This window comes from Hemicordylus capensis, chromosome 1 (genome assembly GCF_027244095.1).
Source record: "Hemicordylus capensis ecotype Gifberg chromosome 1, rHemCap1.1.pri, whole genome shotgun sequence".
NCBI lineage: Eukaryota > Metazoa > Chordata > Lepidosauria > Squamata > Cordylidae > Hemicordylus > Hemicordylus capensis.
In genome coordinates, this window is record NC_069657.1 from 14,317,970 (window position 1) to 14,339,489 (window position 21,520).

Here is a 21,520-nt window from a genome sequence, read left to right on the forward strand (position 1 = left end):
TTTGTTTGTTTGTTTGTTTAGTTAGTTGATTTATATACCGCCCTTCCAAAATGGCTCAGGACGGTTTACAATTTAGAAGAGATTAGGAAGATCATTCAAAGAATCAGGTTTTTTACACTGTTTAAATTAGTACAATATAATGACAGACAGGCAGTGAGATTTCAAGATGTGGATAATGTACTTTCTGAATTGAGTTCTAATGAAGATATAAGTGAAGCACAGGAGCAATGGAAAGACAGAGAGGGAAGGATCCGGCCAAACCTGTGTGGGCCAGAACAGCATTTTAAGAAGTCCCACTATCTTGAACTAACTGCCCCTGCTTAAGAGAAATGCTGATGACGTCCAGTTTACACAAGCAGCAGCAAGACATGGTAGAATTGACTGTACCACTTCAGATGGCCTTGTGGTAGCAAGCATGCATTGTCTCCTTTGCTAAGCAGGGTCCAGCCCTGGTTTGCATTTGAATGGGGGATGTGTGAGCACTGTAAGATATTCCCCTCAGGGGATGGGGCTGCTCTGGGAAGAGCATCTGCATGCTTGCATGCAGGAGGTTCCAATTTCCTTCCTGGGCAACATCTCCAAAATAGGGCTGAGAGAGACTCCTACCTGCAATCTTGGAGAAGCCGCTGCCAGTCTGTGTAGACAATACTGAGCTAGATGGGCCAATGGTGTGACTTCCTATATTCCTAACTCCCTGAAAAAAGAAAACCGGCATGGTAGGCAAAGGTAGAACCTTTCTTCTAGGGATGTACGAAACGTTTCGGATACAAAATGTTTTGTACCCAAAACAGCCTTTCGGGTGTTTTGTAGACAAAACAAAACACCCACTTTCCAGATCCAAAAGTTTTGTATACAAAACAAAACGTCCCTGTTTCGGCTACAAAACGTTTTGTTGTTTCGGACCTCCATTTTGTGGTGATCTCTGAGTCAGGCTCCATTTTGTGTTTGACATCTCTTTGAATTTCCCACCCTTCCTGCCTTCTGATCAGTGACCTAAATCATGGGCTGACCTGCTGACAATTCCCTCCTTGTTCCCCATTGGCTCTTTTACTTCTTCCCACTCTTTACTGACCCCACATTGGCCAGGGGAAGGGTTGCTAACCTATGGGGTGCTGGGTTCTGCTGTTTCTGTGGTGTTCTGAGTGTAGATTCTCTGGTAGCATATGAGAGTGGATTCTTGTTTTTCACTGGAAATCTCATATGCTACCAGAGAATCTACAATGAACACCTCAGAAACAACAAAACCCAGTACCCCACAGGCTTGTGGGTGTGGGGGTGGTTGGCACCCTATGTGCACTACACAACCCCTCGCTCTGGGCAACCCCAGTGCCCCCCAAGTGGAATTATGGGGCTGCTGAAACCTCCATTATTCCCCATGGGAGAAATCTTAAAGACGCGTAAACTTCAACAAATCACAAAAGATCAGCCCTTTGCCCAATTCCTTTGAAATAATTCTGGAAGTTTCCTTGCCCCCATTGGGCACTACCACCCACCACACTCTGCTGTGGGTCATCCCTTTCCCCTTGATTTGAAACGATACATTTGCTGGAATCCCCATTATTCCCTATGGGAAAATTCTTAAAGATGTGTAAACTTAAAAAAAATTCACAAAAAAAATCAGCCCTTTGCCTAATTCCTTTGAAATTTGGGTGGTAGCTTCCACCCATTGGACACTACCATCTCCACCCACTCTTTTTGCCCTGGGACCCTTTTTAAAAATCCAAATCGATTTGGAAAATTTGGCTACAAAACAAAAAAGGGCTGATTCGGATTCAGAAAATTTGGGTACAAAACAAAACGGGGATGTTTCGATTTGGATACAAATCAAAACAAGAAAATTCCAAAATGCACACCCCTACTTTCTTCCAATGGGCAGGTTTTCTGTTTGCAGGGAGTTATAAGGGCTAGGAAGCAGTTAAAAGATAAATGCACCACCTGTAGCTTGAAGTGGTACAGTGCTTTCCACATGTGTAGACCTAGTCTTAAAGAGTAAGATCCATCTGAATTTGGCTATCAGATAAGATCGCTCAATAGAGCTTCCATGTTCATGGCAGTATACCTCTTTGATCCAGATGCTGGGGACAAGATGTTAAATGTGAGCTCCCCAGTCAACTGTATGTGGAAAGTCCCAGCCATCTATCCACTTCTCTTCCCATTAAACAACATGAAAGGCTGTTGTTGGACCCACCTGAATAACTTTCATCAGCCTCTTGCCATTCCTGAACAAGTTGTAGGAGTGCATAGTGGTGCCTCAGCTTCAGACTCTGATTGCTTAAACCAGGGTTTCTTAACCTTGGCCCCCCAGATGTTGATGGACTACAACTCTCATCATTCCCAGCCATGTCCATTGTGGCTGGGGGTGATGGGAGTTGTAGTCCATCAACATCTGGGGGCCCAAGGTTAAGAAACCCTGACTTAAATTCTTCCAGTCCAGCTTCTGGCTGATACGAGATGGAAACTGCCTTGGTTACAACCTATGCTAGGAGATAGGCGTCTGTGACCCTACCGATTCTCCTGGACCTCCTCAGTGGCTTTCAACACCATCAAACATGGTATCCCTTTGGGTTGGCACCACTTGGGGCTGGGAGTTGAAGGCACCGTTTTGTGGTGGCTCTAGTCCTACCTAGAGGACCATACCCAGAGAGTTGAGGGGCGCCTGCTCCACTCCTTGGCCATTGGCCAATGGGGTGCCGTGGGACCCTAATCTTTTCCCCATGCTGTTCAACATATACATGATACTACTGGAAGTGGTCATCCACAGGTATGGACTTTGGTATCATCAGGGTGTTGACGACACCCAGCTCTACTTATCTTTTAAATCAGCCGATACAAGGGAAAGAGTTTACATCCTGTATCCAGTTCTGTTCCGGTAGGACCATGAAAAAGTCCTGAAGCTTAGTCCAGATAAAATAGAAGTGCTGTGGGTCAATAAAACCAGTAATCTAAATAGTAACTTTGGTCTTGGATGGGTTCGCACTCCTCCTGAAAGACCGAGTTTGCAGCTTGAGGGTCCTCCTGGACCCAACACTGTGCCTGGAGGCCTAGGTGGCAGCAGTGCCCAGGAGCGCCTTTTCACCAGCTTTGGTTGGTAGGCCCATTGTGGCCCCCTTGCCTAGAGAAACCAGACCTGACTTCTGTTAGCCATCCAGATTGGACAACTGCAGGGGCTCCCAACCGGTGGTACTCCAGACGTTGCTGAACTACAACTCCCATCATCCCCAGCAACAAGTTGTAATTTAGCAACATCTGGAGTACCAGTAGTTGGGAGCTCTTGGACTATTGCAATACTCTTCACACAGAGCTGCCTCTGGAGATGTTTCAGAAGTGAGTCGGCTGCTTCAGAATGCTGCCGCGTGGATACTTGTGGGCCATAGTTGCTACACAAGCATTACACCTATCCTGTGGCAGCTTCCCTGGTTGCCAGTTTGTTTCCAGGCTAGATTCAAAGTGTTGGTTTTTAACCTTCAAGGCATGTACCTGTCAGGCCGTATGTGCCTGCATGAAATCTTTACTCTTCCTCTTCCAAGAGGAATTTTAAACCTGGCTTTAATCGGTTTTTCAGTTATCATCCATTTTAGTCTTTACATTGTTGCTTTTAATTTTTGTCATTTGTTTGAATTATTGGTTTTTGTTGCATTCTTGTTTTTATGAGAACAAGCAATGTGTGCTGGACAGGCAGGGTAGTATTTTAAATAAATGATACATATGTGCGTATTTTGCATGTCCTTTGCTTGCTTGGAGAGATCTAGTTCTATTGAAGGTCAGGTTGTTTGCCCACAGAAAGGTGGCTCGGGGGAAAAGCAAGAGTCGTGAAGGTGCAAAAGACATCATGGGAATCGTCATTCTGCTACAGAAGCCCAGAAGAGGAAGGAACTCATAGCTGTGACTTGTCACCTAAGGGAATATGGAACCTGTTCATGACCTTGTGGTAAAGCATAGAGCACAGAAGCGGGTTGATATTTTAATACCTGCAGGAGTAGCTCATTAAAAAAAAAAAAAAAGCAGGTGATTGGGCTGAGAGCAGGTAACCTTTGAGTCCTTGAGTTGCATTCTGGGGCAGTGTTCGGAGTCAAGGACCAATACAGTGAACTTCATGGCTGAATGGGGATTTGAACTTGGGTCTTCCCAGTCCTAGTCCAACTAATACTCAAAACAGAGATTTCGGGACTTTAGGACCATAGGAAGCTGCCTTCTACTGAGTCAGACCATTGGTCCATCCAGCTCAATATACACAGACTGGCAGCAGCTTCTCCAAGGTTAGAGGCAGGGGTCTCTTTCAGCCCGATCTTGGAGATACTAGAAAGGGAACTTGGATCCTTCTGCATGCATTTGCTCTTCCTAGAGCAACTAGACAGGGTTGAGAGACAGACTCATGCTAGAGATGATGGGTGTTTTAGTTCAACAATTGGCCAGGTTTGCTCACCCCTACCCTAAGGGGAATACCGTACACGTACAGTGCTCACAGAGTAAACCTGGCTTACAAATGGGACAATGCATGCTTGCTACCACAAGGCCAGCTTATCAACTTAATTGATGATAAAGCTTAAAACGGGAAATCTCATATAGTGGAAGTCTGGAACCAAACATCCAAAAAACCTCCAATCAGTACACTCACAACTAAAACATGCAGCCCTTGAAAAAGTAATGTTATGGTAATGCACTTTACACATAAACATGGCATCCACATTAGAAAAGCTTAACCCTTCACACCACAAATTCATATACAGGTTTTTACAACTGTAATGATTTTTAAGCAGAAGTTTAAGGAGAAAAAGTGCTATAGGGGTTAGAAACATAGGAAGCTGCCTTATACCGAGTCAGACCATTGGTCCATCTAGCTCAGTATTGTCTACACAGACTGGCAGTGGCTTTTCCATGGTTGAAGGCAAGAATCTCTCTCAGCCCGTTCAATTAAAAAATCTTGTCCTATTTTTAAAAAATTTAAAAAAATCTTGTCCTATCTTGGAGATGCTGCCAGGGAGGGAACTTGGAATCTAAATGCTCTTCCCAGAGAGGCTCCATCTCCTATCGGGAATATCTTACAGTGCTCACACTTCTAGTCTCCCATTCAAATTATTATTATTATTACATTTATATCCCACTCTTCCTCCAAGGAGCCCAGAGCAGTGTACTACATACTTATGTTTCTCTTTCACAACAACCCTGTAAAGTAGGCTAGGCTGAGAGAAGTGACTGGCCCAGAGACACCCAGCAAGTCTCCTGGCTGAATGGGGATTTGAACTCATGTCTCCCCGGTCCTAGTCCAGCACTCTAACCACTACACCATGCTGGCTCCAGGGTGGATCCTGCTTAGCTAAGGGGACAAATCATGCTTGTTGTCATAAGACCAGCTCTCCTCTCTGTACCCAACAAGAGTGAGAAAACATTTAATGGGTTCGTTCTTCATCCTGCTTTCCCTCCCCTCCATTCATCATTTCATACCTTGCTTCCCCCAGCCCTCACCCCACCCCACTTCCTCATGATCTCCTCCTCTTCCCCCCCCCCCGGTTTTCTCAATTCACATACACACACATTGCACCAGTTCTCTCTCCTGCCTGCATGCTTGCTTTTAAAACTCCCAGTTTATCTTCATCTCCCTTTTGCTGAGACAGTAGCCACCCCAGCCACCCCTTTCCTCATCTCCCTCGTTTTCCCCATTTGGTTTCTCAGTTCACAGTTTACCTTGTATCTGTTCTCTCCTGCATGCTTGCTTTTAAAAATCCCATTTTATTTTATCTTCATTCCCTTTTGATGGGTGGGTCAGTGATCAGCCTGCCCCTCACCCCCCACCCCCTTTCAGTCTCATTTCTCCCTCCCTCGTCCTTTTTTGACTACTCAACACTGTTGCTTACTTTTATGTTGGTTCTTATCTTTTGCCTGCCTTCTTTGTCCTCCTCCTCCCTAGTCGTCGGACTCAACACAGCAGTTAACGTATGCCGCACTCCAGGCGCCAGCCCAGTCCACCACTCCCTCTCGCCTGCCCAGCCCGCCCGGCTGCCTGCCTCGTGTATCTTTTTCACGGGGATGGCTGCATGCAGACTAGTGACCCCACTCACTTTCATCACGTGAGAGACTGGAGAGATTGGCTGGGAGCAACAACTGGGCTGCCTGGGACTGAGGAGGAAGGCAGAGCCCTGCAGCGAGGGTTGCCTGCTTAGAAATGAGCTCCAGAGAGTTCCCGGTGGCCCCCACTGGCTCAAAATTGTGTGTGTGTGGCCGGGGGGGGGGAGGTTAATTCCTTAGGGACTGGCACCGCTCTGCGGACCAGTGGTTGAGAAACACCGCTCTGGGGGGCCCTTTGCCTTTCCTTTGTGCCACCACACAGTTCAAAAGCTAAATAACCTTAGGCAGATTCTGAGGACAGAGGTGGCCCTCTCCTATGGCCTCGGTGGAGAGGTCTCCCTTATCTGGTTGGCAGGATTCAGCCAAATGTTTGCAGACGACATTCTGTTCCACCCAAGGGCCAAGTGATTTTATATGGGAAAGACCAATAGAAGCCTCTCCCTCCCATCTTTAGTTGCTGGGAGGAGAAACCCCTGGGAGCCTCTAGTTCCCTGTTAACAGGTATGGACAGTGTGTCTGAGAAAGCCACACACAAGTTAATTCTGAAATCTTCAGCAGAAACAAAAGACTGGTCAAAATCAAGACGGTCTAAGGGATACGATTTGTTATAAATTTATTTCATCTTCAGTATTTCAGCTTGCACCTTTGCTCCAGCACTTTTTTTTTTTTAAAATAGAACGTTTTACCTATGGCAGCAGATGCCAAGTTTACATTGAGTCCCAGTCAATGTTCTTAAAAGAGGCTTAGCTTTAATCCCATTAAACCATGTTGTGTTTGGTGTTGCATATGACTAAGTTGACTTCTGAGTTTGTCTGTTCCCCCCCCAGAATTAACAGTGTCAAGTTTTTACAAAGCCGTTGGGTTTACAACATCCATCTGCAAAGACTTGTATGTACAAACTGTGACCTGATAATCCCAAAGCAGTAGTCAGTCAGAAAGGGGATTTCTCTCCCGCTCTCTCTCTCTTTTGGCCTGGAAACAAGAAAACCTCAAATTCTACCAAATATTTAAATGGCAGGAAGAAAAATATACAAGCTTGTATTTATACTGTACTTCTATCAATGGCAACAGGTTGTAAATTCATGTTTGCAACTATCACAAAAGACTCATGAACACCAACTCAGCTTTATACTGTAAATACTGCTGGATCAATGGTTTAGGATTATCAATTCATTGTTGTCGTATGTTGTCTATAACAGTTCAAAAGCATCCTGGAGAAAAATCCTGAAAAACACATACCTTACGGTATATAATAATGCACCTGCATTAGCTAAATATATACTGTACACAAGTCTTATCAGCATTTTATCTACCAAAGATGTGAGATTCCACTTTTAAATACAAAGCAGATAGCCAGTAATGTATACTTATAATACAGCCCTCTTTTTTGTTTTGTTTTTAATCTTAAACAATTTGGTCACAATGCACCTTTGATATAAAATCATTTTAAATTTTATTATTAATACTCAGGATATTAGGATTGCCAGACTTGGGATAATCTTGTTTTTCACCCCTCAGTAGCATTTTTAGGACCACTTTTGGTAACAAATACAGTAATTAGGAATGAGCATTCAAGTTCAGAATGCTGAAGTATGTTATCCAGAATCCATTCCAGCTCAAAACCAAAAGGATGTTGCTATGATGAAAAAATAGTATTAGACTAAGTTGCAAAAACACCACAGCATCTTTCCTCTTCAGAGGCTACACCCTTTTTTCTTTGTTGCTGGAATGTTTAATAAATACTCATTAGAAAGGTAAGGCAACAACTTCAAACAATCCAAACTGTTTGCTCAACTCCCTCCCCCACCCCCTTTAGATCCATGATGACCATATGAGATCAATTTCATAGATGTACTCTTTAGCTTTTTTTTTTTTAAATTCCAAATGGCCTAAAGAAAATGTATAGCAATACAATAATTTAGTTTCAGTATTACTAACACAAATCTGGTCATATTACCAATGGTGTACGACTAATACTGGTCGGATACTGAAGTCTGCGCTGTCGCCACTGCACACTTTGATAAGGATTGGTGAAATGATCTTGGATTTGCAATCAACTGATTCGTTGATGAACCCAAAGCACACTTCCCAATTCTGTTTATAACTTTATATTTACTCGTAAAGTTCACACTGAAAGAGCACCAAAGCTAGTCTGGTTCTCTAAAGTTGCTTATACCAGAACAAACTCGTAGCATTAAGGACCTCTATTTTTTTTCTTTTTCATGGCCCTGATCTGTATAAACATTCAACTCATGAAGATGTGCAAAAAGGAAAAAAACCAAAGTCAAATTACATCATAGTTATCCAGAGGAGAAAGATGTTACACAAACTCATAAGAAAATGACAATCTTTTTTTTTCTCTTTTACTATAAATACATTTAACAGTTTAGCAGAAAGACAAGCTAAATTTAAGATTGTTCACATTTGAAGTTGTAGCACTCTCTGCTAATGATAAATAAGGAACAGGTCCTGACAATGGAATTTGGACATAGCAATTTTCATCAACAGATCTTTTGAAGACTGGTTTAAAGAAGGGTTAAAACAATGATTATTTTTGCAGAGTTCTGAGAAGTCCATCTGTTGTCCAAACTTTGGATTGAAGTCCTTATTTTTTTTCCTTTACTTAGAGACAGATATATACAGTGCTCTTGTAATAATGAAACAAATGTGAAATCTACTGTAAAGTTGCACAATACAGAAAACTGTTGCTCCATCTTCTACTACATACATGTGTGACTCCACAGGTTAATTAATGCTGCTTTGTTTCTTTTTGTTAAGTTGGAATTATTCCATCGCGTCTAAGACCCCGCTTTAATTCCAAATCCTCCAGTTTCTTCCATAGCTCCTCACGTTCCTTCTCCTTTTTCTTCTCACTATCAAAGGGGGGGGGGGGAAGCATTAATGGCAAAGTAAGATTTTCAAGAGCTTTTTTTCACCCTGTTTGCAATAGCACAACCAAAAGAACACTGTGATGCACTACGTATTACAAGGTTTTCATTCTTTATGAAATATTCCAACACTAAAAAACCCACAGCAACTCCATAGGGCCATGCATCCACAGTACAACCTAACTGGCAGTGCCTTTTAGTACCCAATTCTAACACAATCTTAGCAACTCTTGGCAAGACTTCAGAGTATGTGTGATTCACACTGCTTGCTCAATTTGTTAGTTGTTCTTGTCCAGTACTTACTGCTTTATCCGCGTTAATAAAATCTGCCTTGTGCAACAGAACAACTCTGCAAAGTTTTGGGGGAAGGGTTATATTAACCCTCCTATATTTGAAGTAATTAAAACTATATTGTCCATTTTGTTACTTCCAAAATTACGAAGAGGGTCACACTGAAGTGATTGGAGTCTCCCTTGATAATTTCTTGTCCATACCCAACACACTACTTTTTAATGCAGGACTTCATGTGTTGAATGTTACATTCAGTTTTTGGTTCTCTCCTTTGATATCAGTTTCAATGTTTTATTGTTAATTGTAATCAACATCCAATCATTATGATCAGACTCAGTTATACCACTGGAATTGTGGGCAGCTAGTGAACAAAATTCCAGCCCCCCAAATTGTCACAAAACAATTTAGTTTATAAACTTTATTTCTGCATTATTTGCAACCTGCTAGAAACCTGATGCTGTACAACTCTGGCCCTCCTGCAGATGCTGGACTACAATCCCCATCATCCCTGACTATTGACCACTGTGGCTGGGAATGATGGCTGTTGTAGTCCAAAAGTAGCCAGGGGGCCAAAGTTGTGCAGCCCTGAACTAAGGCCTAGTTTTCAAATTAGAATATATTTGAGTTTTTTAAAACCCTCCCTATATTGCTTTAGTGGTAATAAATATGACACATAGTGAAGACCTGTGATCAAATGAATTCAAGTACAATCCCAGACTGCAATCCTACAGCTACTGATTACAGAGTAAGTCCCAAGGAAAACAATGGAGCTTACTCTCCAGTAAATACTCTGGAATGTGCTCTCTACAGAAAAGAGCCTCCCCATCTCTGACAACTAAAGTACTTTAAGATCTCTTCACCCAAGCATTTTTAATTTGACTGTAGTTTTAAATTGTTTTAAGGTTTTTTATTTTCTGTGTTTTAACTTGCTTTATATTGTTGTAAACAGCCCAGAGACAGACGTTTGGGGTGGCGAACAACTCTGACTGATAGATAGAGAGATAGATAAAATAAAGTGTACTTTTCTAGAGCTATTATGGCTGGGACCCAAGAATTCTTAATCATACAACTACTTCTGTGAAATCAGGAAAAAGGACTTTGGGCTTGTGTTGCTTTAACAGTCCTCATTCCGATGGCAAAACAATTTTGAAACTGAGGTGACCTTCAAAGTTGATTATGAAGTGGGTATGTGCTTTTCAAAATCAAAATTCCAACAGGAAATATATAAGCCCCGCAAAACCTCTTTGGATCCCATCCTCCAGATTTCTAGGTGAAGCTTTATTTTGACCATTTGAGGTTAGCAAATACCAAGACTCCTGATCCCGCCAGGGAAATTCAGCTACAATCAATGAATGCATCACTAATGTTCTAGAGTTCACCAGAGTCTTAATGAAACTTGCATAACATTTGCAATCAGGTCTACATTATGTCAAAATCAACAGCAACCCTCTGATTTCCAAGATGGCCCTTATACAAGCTGCCGAGCCTGGTTTAAATGGAATGTTATTACATCAAGCAGAAACCCCGACTGTGTATACCAGGCAAAAAGAATATAAAAGTCAAGGGCAACTTGGTACTCCTCCAATTACATTTCTTTAAAACAAAAAAGTTCAAGCAACGAGCTGTGAGCCTGGTGATGGAACTGAACAATATTATGGCCTCCAAAAAAGTGTGAGAGGCTATACTAACCTAACAAGGCTTGATGACATACAGTACCCTTCGCTTTGCTTGTGGGAACCCCGAGTCTCACAAAAGACACGACTTTCACCAAGTCGCAAACTGCCCGGAGTTCCCGAAGTTTCCTCATTAGTTTCACCTGCTGCTTTGGATAAGCTGAAATTTCAGACAAAAGATGATGCACTATAATTGGAGAAGGATGATTAGGGAAAAGACAGAGAAACATTTTAACTAGGGTGCAACTAATGACTGTATGGATGGCACTTCTTCTAGATCCTGCAATGTCAAAGCCTTGGATGTATCAAGGTATCTGAAGAAGGAAAGCAAGAAAGACTGACAAAGATGTCACTTTGCTTAGAGATTTCAATAAGATCAGCTGCAAGTCATGAGGGTTAATGGCAAAGGTTGTCCCGACTTGCCAAAAGGTCCTGTGTATTCTGGACACCATCTTCAAGCAAAGTGATGGCTAGATTTTTTTTAAATTTCATTTTTACTACTGGAACTCTTGATACATTTAAGCCTTTAAGAACATAGAGCCAAAAGAAGTTCTGTGAGGAATGCAAGTTCACAAGCTACGCAATGGGTACTGTATCTCATAAAGGGGGGGAAACAACCATTTATACATCTTGCAAGGGCCAGGCTAATGAGCATGCAGGGGGAAAAATATGAGGCATTGCAATTAATTGTGTGTGGAAATTATGCAATTACTGCAAAGTGTAAAATAAAGAGAGAACCAAAACCAAAAACAGTGGGTTTTATGCACAGCTGACAAAAAAGCTTTAAAAAGTTACCGCTGGCGATCTGACTTGTAAGTGGCTGTCAGCTCGTCAAACATGGTGCTGTTCATTTCCATAAATGCCTTCAGCACGTTGTATACTAAAGCCACAATAGCCCTGTGAAATATGAAAGAAGAGGGAAGAGTGCATTAATATGCAGCTCAAAGAGAACGTTCTGACAAATTCTTGTTCTGAGCTCTCAGACTTGTGATGATCAAATTCCATTGCTAAGAAAATGATAATCCTGGCATATCATCACATTTAAGCAGTTACAGCAGTTCCCAGTCCTACATATTGATGCTAGGAAGCTGCTACGTATACTTGCAGATTGTCTAATCTATACAGTATGTCACTTTAGAGTACCCCCCCTTCCCATCCAAACGTACCATGTAACCATAACAGGTCCCATGGTTCCTATAGTTCACAAGTATCCTTGTGCTGTGAAATCATGCCAGCAGTAAAAATCCACAGGAGACATAGTTCCCATGGATCCTGATGATCCTTCAAAGATGAGAACTGTCACTCCCACAGATGCTTGCATGTCTCAGGGCATTGACAGAGCACTGAAGATCTAATGGAGGCTTCCCTGTATGCCAAGTAAGTTTCTGGAGAGGCTTCCAGGCCCTGTCACACTTTTGAAGACATTATCAGGCCTTAGTTCAGAATGGGGCTAAAGTTCAATGTGTTTAATCTGTGCACCATTCAAATCAAGTCCAAAGAAAGCATTCAAGGTGAGCCTAATTATGAACTGAGAGAGGAGAAGCTTGTCCATTATTATTTTTAGTGTTCAGAAACTTATAATATGGATACTTTAAGACGCATACCAAATGGATAGCCTTTTGAGAATAGATGCTTTAAAAAGAGCTTTTTTGTTTTGTTTTGTTTTGTTAAGGTATTGATACTTGAAGCAATGCAACAGCTTCTGCTAACAAAACACTGCATATCCAGCTCAGTGACACTCCTTGCCTCCCTCCCTAAAAAGAACAGAACTTCCCAGAATAAAGACCACTTGTTCACATGTTAATTTACAGGTAGAACTCTTAAACAGTCTCTCACTTGAGCAGAACCAGATGCAAAAGCTAGAGGACAACATGAGCAGCTAAGAGTGCACACCTAAACTCCAAGACCATTGTAACTTTCAAGTAAAGATAGTCAGACATATGAGAGGTTATTTTTGATAAGCAGCTCAGCTCAAGCCTCCAACAGGAATTCTTTTGTCTGTGCTAAATGACTGCAAACATAGCAATGCAGGTCAAGAATATACGTTCTGATCATTCACAGGAACACCCCCTCTCTGCAGTTCTGAAGTCTGTTTTTTAATTTCTTACATTTCCATCTCAACATCCTTTAAGAATCTCAGTGCAGTGTCTCTGGGTTTATTCTACTGTACAATACAGTACTGTCAAGCTAGTACTGTATAGAGAACAACCTTCCCATTTGTAGTATGTTATATCATAAACATGTCCCCTGCAAACAGCACAAATAAATATCTGAACTGCTTTCATACACACTGCTAATTGCATACTTCCACACTGAAAATGATTCAGTGCCAAGTTTAGTTATGCCATAAACCTCGGGAGATGGTGTGTTAAGGACAAAATATAGATTTTACAATGCAGATTACAGTATTCTGTCTTCAGAATAAGCAGCAATGGCAGCAACACAACAAAACAGATTTCTTGTTGTAAACCACCCAGAGACTTAAGTTTTGGGCGGTATAAAAATATGTAAAATAAATAAAAAATAAAATTAAAATAAATAAAACAAAAAACTTACGGATTCCAGTGTTCTTTGGAAATCCTGTACAGACTGGAAAACATGATGGGAAGTATTACATTGGAATTCTCCTCTATCAAACTCATGATGTATTCATTATTCCAATAGTACAGAGCTCTTTCAGCCACCTTAGAGGAAAGGGGAAATGGTACTGCGTTATTTTAAAAAACCTGTAACATTTTCAAATGTGCGCACGCGCACACACACACTGACCATGGAGCAAAGATTTTCTGGAGGCAAGATAAAAAAAGTTCAAAATGCATGAAGATTATCTATGAGATAAAAAAAAGTTCTTAATTCGCTGTGTATTTTTAAAATTCTTGTGAAAGCTGAACCACAGATATTTATTTTTCTTCAAACAGGTAGTTAAAAGCAGCACCATGGGGGCACAGATTTCTAGATATTTACAGTGCAAATAATTCATGCCAGATTATGTATAACTCCAATATCTAATAATCTAATTACTACCTAGAATACCTCTAATCTTCAATACAAACTAGTGCAGACAAAGCCTAACCACAATTTCATTACATTTTTAGGTATATCCCTAAGAGGTTTTAGGCACACATTTAAAATGTGAAGTGTGAATGAGCCACACACATATTTGCCATCTCTTGAACTGGAACTATTAGTATGTATTTGTAGACATAAAATTTGAAACATGCTGCACAACACTATTTTGTATATCCTCATAATAAATGTAGACTAGATTAAGTGGTGCAGCAGGGAAATGCTTGACTAACAAGCCGAAGGTTACCGGTTTGAATCCCCACTGGTGTTTCCCAGACTATGGGAAACACCTATATCGGGCACCAGCGATATAGGAAGATGCTGAAAGGCATCATCTCACACTGTGCGAGAAATGGCAATGGTAAACCTCTCCTGTATTCTACCAAAGAAAACCACAGGGCTCTGTGGGCGCCAGGAGTCGAAATCGACTCGACGGCACACTTTACCTTTAGATCACTATTCCCATCTTACAAGGCAAACTCAAGAGAGCAGTATTGACTTGTTATACATACTAAGGGGATAACTGTTGCCTAGCTCCCCAAACCATTTCTTAATATAAGAAGCCACTTCAGAAGGGGGGAATCTATAGTGGAGAGTGGATGGTGGGAGTACTTGCCTTTTTCCCTGCCCTGCCATATCTCCACTCCAGATCACCCTCACAAATGACTTTCCCCATTGAAATATTCCAGTTGTAGGTTTCCATGCAAGTTGAATTTCTCAGAGGGGTGGGGGAGCCTATAGGAGGGCAGTGCTTTGGAATGGAAAAACCACCCCGGTAACTAAAGAAAGAGGCACCTTTTAAAGTGGTGATTCTCTTATACTGAGACTTGCGTTTTGGGTGGTATACAAATGTGTTAAATAAATGTGTTGAATAAATTATATTTAGCAAGGGGAAAACAACAGGCAATCCAGCCCCAGCACAGCACCCCTCCAGTGGTTATTTTATGGTGTCTACCATACGTTTCTTTTTAGATTGTGAGCCTTTTGTGGGGAGGCAACTTTTTAATTTCTTTATTTTTCTATGTAAATTGCTCTGAGAATTTTTGTTGAAAATCAGTATTTAAATATTTATAGTATAAGCAGCAGCAAAGTAGGGGGGGAAAGAGTCAAACAACCCTCTCTCCCCTAAGATGTTTTGCTGCTTCAAACTGCCCTTGCTTGAAGCTGAACATAATATGGATGTGCCTGAAGCATGGTTCGAATGGACACCCTGTGTGTGATGACAGTGCATGGGCTTTTTTGGATATGCACTGCTCAAGGAAGAAGCACCTGCTCTGTTTTCTTAAGGTTCCCCTTTTAATTTCCCTCAAAGTGCTTGAACCAGGCTTTGAAGCGGGCTTCAGGAACATCCCTAGAACATAAGAAGTTTTAATTTCTTATTTTAAATCAAGCTGTTCTAGTAAGAATTAATCTGCCTCCTTTCCTTTCACTATCCCTAAAACTGAACTAAATGATCAGAATCAGGCAGTTCACAAGTTACCCCACTTGTGCTTCAAACATTCATGAGTCTCACATCTTGAATTGGAGTGGAACTGTACCAAATTTGGCCCAAACTGGTTCCCACTTCCAACTCAAGTGTTCTCTTGTCCTCCATCTTGAATCAGAATGGATGACATCATTACAAGCTATGTGCTTGAGGTGTCCCTATGTGTCCCTACCTCTGTAGCAAATGTGGTTCAAATTGGTTAGGCAGTTCACAGGTTGGCCCAATTGCACCTCAAATGTTCATGCGTTCACCATCCTGAACTAGGGTGGATGACATCATCACAAACCACGGTATTAAGGTGTCCCTGTGTGTCATTCAGTATAACTGTACCAAATTTGGTTCAAATTGGTTAGGCAGTCCATAAGTTAGCCCTCTTGTGCCAAAAATGTTTATGCGTCTGCCATCTTGAATTGGGATGGATGACATCATCACAAACTATGCCATTGAGGTGTTCCTATAACAGTACCCGATTTAGTTCATATTGGTCCAGGGCAGGCATTGCAGAGTTGATTTGGGGAAGAGGGGCGAGGGGACAAACACAGAATGCCAGGTGATCTCATAAACCTGCTGGAAAGTAGACTAAAAATGATGTCAGGGCTTCACACTTTTTTTTGCAACATTAGTTAGTTTCTGGAGTTCTGGATGTAATACTGACCTGAAAGTGAGGGCTAGAGACACATTTAGCTATTTGCTTAAACAAAGGTTCTTGAATTTTGACAAATTGTGAAGGTTCAATCACATCCAATATCTCCTCCAGCTCCCCAAGGAACATGACCTAAGAGTAACAAAAGTAGGATTAAATACAAAACTCTTTTGTTATTTCCCAAACAAATGTTGAAGGAAGCATCAACTCCATTTCTAGTTGTGCAAATAAAGATAATGCAACAGAGGTAATAATATCTTTCTTTCACAGATACTGGTTACAATTACACACACACTTCTTAGGAAACAAATGCAATAAGTGGCATATTTTACTGACTTAAGAACATGTAAGTGTCAACTGTGTAGGAGTCTGCACCCCAAATTAACCACCAGACCATCAAAAGTCACACTTAAGAGCTTTTGGGTGGTGGCAATTTATAGAATAGCCTCCCTAGTGAGGCTTGCCTGGCATGGTCACTTTGTTTGTTTAGACACCAGGTTCTGTTCACTCAGGCTTTTAAAAATAATTTTTAAAATGGTTTTTAAAAAAAGTTTTCAAAATGTTCTTGTTCTGTACTGTATTGAATTTTGTACTTTTTGTTTTGTGCTGTGATTTGTTTGTTATGTTTCATCTATTTTTATTGGATGTTTTTTTTAATGCTGTGTTGTGAGCTGCCCAGAGGACAATTTGTTTTGGGGTATCTAACAAAATTGTTATTATCATTAAAAGCTGGTGCAAACATTTCCAATAGCTCTTTAAAACATTTACGCTATTAAGAATGAAGTAGGATGGGTAAGCTTACTTTTTCCGGATGGCATTAAGAATTTAACCATGATTTTACTCCTACAACAATGTGCAATGTACAACTGTTATTATTCAAAATCCCAAATTAGGCTTTTGTCAGACTTTGTGCAAAACAAAGGACTTATTACAAATGCCAAAAAGGTATGCATGTAAAAATGTTTAGCATGAATGTCCTGCTTTTTCATCTACACAGTTCACTGCTAAGTGTTCTGTTGCAGTGCGAAGAGCTACAGGTGTAGGATTCAGACCATTATCTATTATCATAATTTTATAGCACTTCTCAGTGATGTCTGAGTGCATTTATAGAGTGTGACACCTACTCCCAAAGAGGTGGATAGGATAACATTAATGGATGGGAGATTTTGTGGGAGAAGTGATGCATACTTTCTAAGCTGCTCATATTAATATGATATTACAATGATATGATTTCAATGTCTGAAGATGGCCCACAGCTCAGTGCCTGCAACTGGAGTACACAGATTGCAGAGACTAGGCCTTCACACACCTTGGCTGTATACATGCCAAGGATTCAACCTGATGCTGCTGGACTGCCCCTTCTTGGTCCAGATCCAGCTGAAGCCCATTAGGCTAACTATTCCTTCATAACTTACCTCTTTTTGACTGCAGGTTTTCGGCCAGAATTTCATTAAGCCTCTAATGACCTACATTAAAGAAGAGATGGTAAACAATTTAGATGGAAAATTAAAAAGCTCTGCAAAGTTAATGTTCATGGTTTTAAAAAATGTATATAGTTCATATATTTACAGGCTCTGTGAGTGAAGGGTCTTTCTCCAAAAACTGCACTATGCAATACGCCAACTGCAAAGAAAGAGGAAAACATGCACATTAAAGTGTTTGATTGAAAAAGCAAAGGGAATCAAAATATCATTAAGGTGACTAATCACAATTTTAGTCTAATCTAGATTTAGGCTTGGGTTGCTACTACCATGGGTGGGCTTCCATTCGCAGTATAGGGCTCTTTCACCACAGTCCAAAAAAGCTACTGCTGAGAATTTGGGGGTCCCTCTGCAATGGCACAGGGTGTGTGTGTGTGTGTGTGTGTGTGTGTGTGTGTGTGTGTGTGTAGAAACTGTAGCTGTGAAAATTAGGGTCCACTATTGCATAAGCAGACGTACCTCCTATTTGCACAAGACCAACTTTAGATCTAAGCCATATTCTTTTGGGAGCAATTTGCATTTTCAATAAGCACAGAAAGAGGTGAAGTTATCACAGCTGCAATTAAATCAAACCACTTAATTCCTCAGTATACCAGAACAATTTGAACAGGACTGTACAACTTCAGCCTTCCTTTTGGACTAAAGCTCTCATCATTCCCAGCCACAGTGCTCAATAGTAAGGTATGATGATAGTCCAACATCTGCAGAAGGGCCTAAATTGTGCAGCCCTAAACTAGATAAATGTAAGCTTGAAAACATCTGAACCACAGTACTGAATGCCTAATTGTCCTGTGGCAAAATGTAGAGCATGCTGCTTTCCTAAATCACGGGAATCTTTTCCCCAAGTCAACTTTCCCTAAGACAAAGAAGCACAGCAGTCCCGTGGGAAGACAGGTTAAAGACAACTAAGCAAGCAAGAATACCGCAGAACCCAAAATAGAGCATCTCATTCACAATTTGTGCAGATACTCAGAGCAGCAGTAGGCAAACTGCTACTGGGCCAGAACATGGGCGTGATCTGACACACGGGCAGTCACTAGCTGGCCAACTCATCCTTTAGAGCAAGTAAAGCAACTTTTAGTCCTAGGCAAGGGGTGGGATGAGGGCAGGACACTTTTGTACATACTTGGCAACAACCCCCGCCCCATGCTTTCTGCAGTGTCCTCCTCTACTATAAAGATAAGAGCATTTGCCTAGGGCATTTAGCACCAGCCAGCTGCAGGTATACTGGCAGCAGCAATCAAGAGAGGGAAAGGGGAGAAAGGCATTTGGCCCTAGTTTGGCTAGCAGGTCACGGATAGCAACTAATCCAGCAACTTCTCTCTTATAATATTGGTCTAACTGCTGACTACTGACTAGGAGACAGATACATAAGAGAGGGAATGCCAGGACTAGTACCATCAGTTATCAAATCTCATTCTATTCTGTCCCGCACTACCGAGAGCCCTATGTGAAACTGGTATTGGTATTTTCACAAATTGTAGAAACTTCTCAAGACAAAACTAATTGCTGCAGCTCTGCTTCAGACATCCCCAGAACTTTACTAGACTAGTTTCTTCTGCCCTGTGCAACAGGCAAGTTTAGTTAGCTACTTGATGGAATTCTTGTGGAATTCTCTGCCATGAGATGTGGTGACAGCCAACAACCTGGATGGCTTTAAGAGGGGTTTGGATAACTTCATGGAGGAGAGGTCTATCATCGGCTACTAGTTGGAGGGCTACCTAAAAGGCAGGATGCCTCTGAGTACTAGTTGCAGGGGAGTAACAGCAGGAGAGAGGGCATGCCCTCAACTCCTGCCTCTGGCTTCCAGCAGCATCTGATGGGCCACTGTGCGAAAATGGAGGCTGGACTAGATGGGCCTTGGGCCAGATCCAGCAGGGCTGTTCTTATGATTGTGGGTCAAATAAGAGAAATCACTAGAGATCCACATGATTACTTTTTTAAAGCAACTATGTGGGGGTGGCAATCGTATCATGGCTGCAATGCCGGGTGGTGGCATTATCCACTGCACCTCAGTGCCATTTCCCTAAGGCACGTCTTTCCCTTCAGCTGCTATTTGCTCCATTAGAGAAAACACATGTTTTTCCTAGTGGGCTAAATAGCAACTTGCAGAGGACAATTTATATCAACACAAATTTGAGCCTACCCAAGCATAATTAAGGAGGCAGGATTATTAAAACAAAAGTGAGAGAGGAGGATTTAACAAAAACAAGGGAGGAGAGCTGGTCTTGAGGTAGGGAGTATGAATTGTCCCCTCAGACATGTGAACGCTGTCTGCTGGAAGATATTCCCCTTAGGAAATAGGGCTGTAGCTCAGTGGTAGAACATCTGCTTGCATGAAGAAGGTTCCAGATTTACTCTCTGGCAGCATTTCCAGGTGGGGTTGGAGAGACTCCTGCCTAAAACCTTGGAGAGACTCTGCCTGTCAGTGTAGACGATAGTGAGCTAGATGGACCTATGGTCTGACTCAGTATAAGGCAGCTTCCTATGTATCTCCTCCTTCTCCTCCCACCCCAAATCCTTACAAAGTACTAACCAACTCAAGCGGATTGAACAGTTAGGAGAAAATCAAGGAGGTTGCTGCCAGAGAGTGGACCTGGAACCCTTCTGCATGCAAGCAGAAATCAGGGAGGCATCAAGGAGAGGCAGGGCAGTAATAATGGGTGACTTCAATTACCCTCACAAAGACTGGGTAAATTCACAATCAGGTAATTTCAAAGAGGTCAAATTTCTAGATATGCAGAAAGACTGTGCCCTAGAACAGTTGGTCTTTGAACCAACCAGAGAGAGCAACCTTGGACTTAATTCTGAGTGGCACCTAGAACCTGGTGCGTGATATCAATGCCATGGACCCTTTAGGGAACAGTGAGCATAGTGTGATCAAATTCAGCATAAATGCGGGAAGAAAATAACTAAAGAAGTCTAACACAGACACTGAATTTCAGCAGGGGGAACTTCTCCAAAATGAGGAGAATGGTGAAAAGAAAACTGAAAAGGAAAATCGGGAGAGTTGCTTCGTTGCAGAATGCATTGCGTTTACTCAAAACCACAATACTGGAAGCCCAGTTAGATTGTATACCCAAAAGAAGGAAAAGTACCACTAAGTCCAGGAGGCTGCCAGCACGGCTAACAGCTAAAGTCAAGGAAGTCATAAAAGGGAAGAAGACTTCCTTCCAACATTGGAAGGACTGCCCAAATGAAGAGAACAGAAAGGAACACAAACTATGGCAAAAGAAATGCAAGGTGACTATAAGGGAGACGAAAAGAGAATTTGAGAAACATTTAGCTAAAAGAATCAAGCGAAACAACAAAAACTTCTTTAAATACATCAGATGCAGGAAACCTGCCAGGGAGTTGGTTGGACCATTAGACAATGATGGAGTGAAAGGGATTATTAAGGAGGATATGGAGGTTGCAGAGAAGTAAAATTTTATTTATTTTATTTATTTATTGTTGAATTTTGTTATTGTTATTTTTGTTATTTTGTTGTTATTTAACTCATTTTAAAATGAGTTCTTTGCATGCATCTTCACGGCAGAGGATACGGAGCATACATCTGTTCCTGAAACAGGCTTTTCGGGGATGGAGGCTAAAGAACTGAGTCCGATAGAAGTGACAAGAAATGATGTTCTAAACTATCTGGAAAAACGGAAAACTAGCAAATCGCCAGGGCCAGATGGCACCCACCCAAGAGTCCTCAAGGAACTCAAATGTGAAATTGTCAATCTCCTTGCTAAAATATATAACTTATTCCTGCAATCAGGCTCTGTACCGGAGGACTGGAAAGTAGCCAATGTGACACCGATTTTCAAAAAGGGATCCAGGGGCAATCCGGGAAATTACAGGCTGCTTAGCCTAACGTCCGTTCTAGGCAAATTGATGGAAAGATTCCTCAAGGATAAAACTGTAAAGCACATAGAAGAACAGGC

At 41.6% G+C, this 21,520-nt stretch overlaps 1 protein-coding gene across 8 annotated transcripts in view; it reads right to left on the minus strand.

Annotated features, from left to right (window-relative positions):
- Positions 1 to 6,659: 6,659 nt before the first annotated feature.
- The window catches only part of PPP2R5E (protein phosphatase 2 regulatory subunit B'epsilon), a 110,064-nt gene continuing 95,203 nt past the window's right edge, over positions 6,660 to 21,520 (minus strand). For 7 of the 8 annotated variants that reach the window (XM_053287437.1, XM_053287435.1, XM_053287438.1 and 4 more), the window contains 7 exons: positions 17,680 to 17,733; positions 17,526 to 17,576; positions 16,123 to 16,242; positions 13,472 to 13,599; positions 11,711 to 11,812; positions 10,932 to 11,075; positions 6,660 to 8,936 (listed from right to left, as the gene is read on the minus strand). In XM_053287437.1, coding sequence (XP_053143412.1) covers positions 8,837 to 8,936; positions 10,932 to 11,075; positions 11,711 to 11,812; positions 13,472 to 13,599; positions 16,123 to 16,242; positions 17,526 to 17,576; positions 17,680 to 17,733 — 699 coding nt within the window. In that variant the 3' untranslated portion in view covers positions 6,660 to 8,836. The remainder of the gene's footprint in view (positions 8,937 to 10,931; positions 11,076 to 11,710; positions 11,813 to 13,471; positions 13,600 to 16,122; positions 16,243 to 17,525; positions 17,577 to 17,679; positions 17,734 to 21,520) is intronic. The other variant, XM_053287441.1, reaches the window with a different exon arrangement.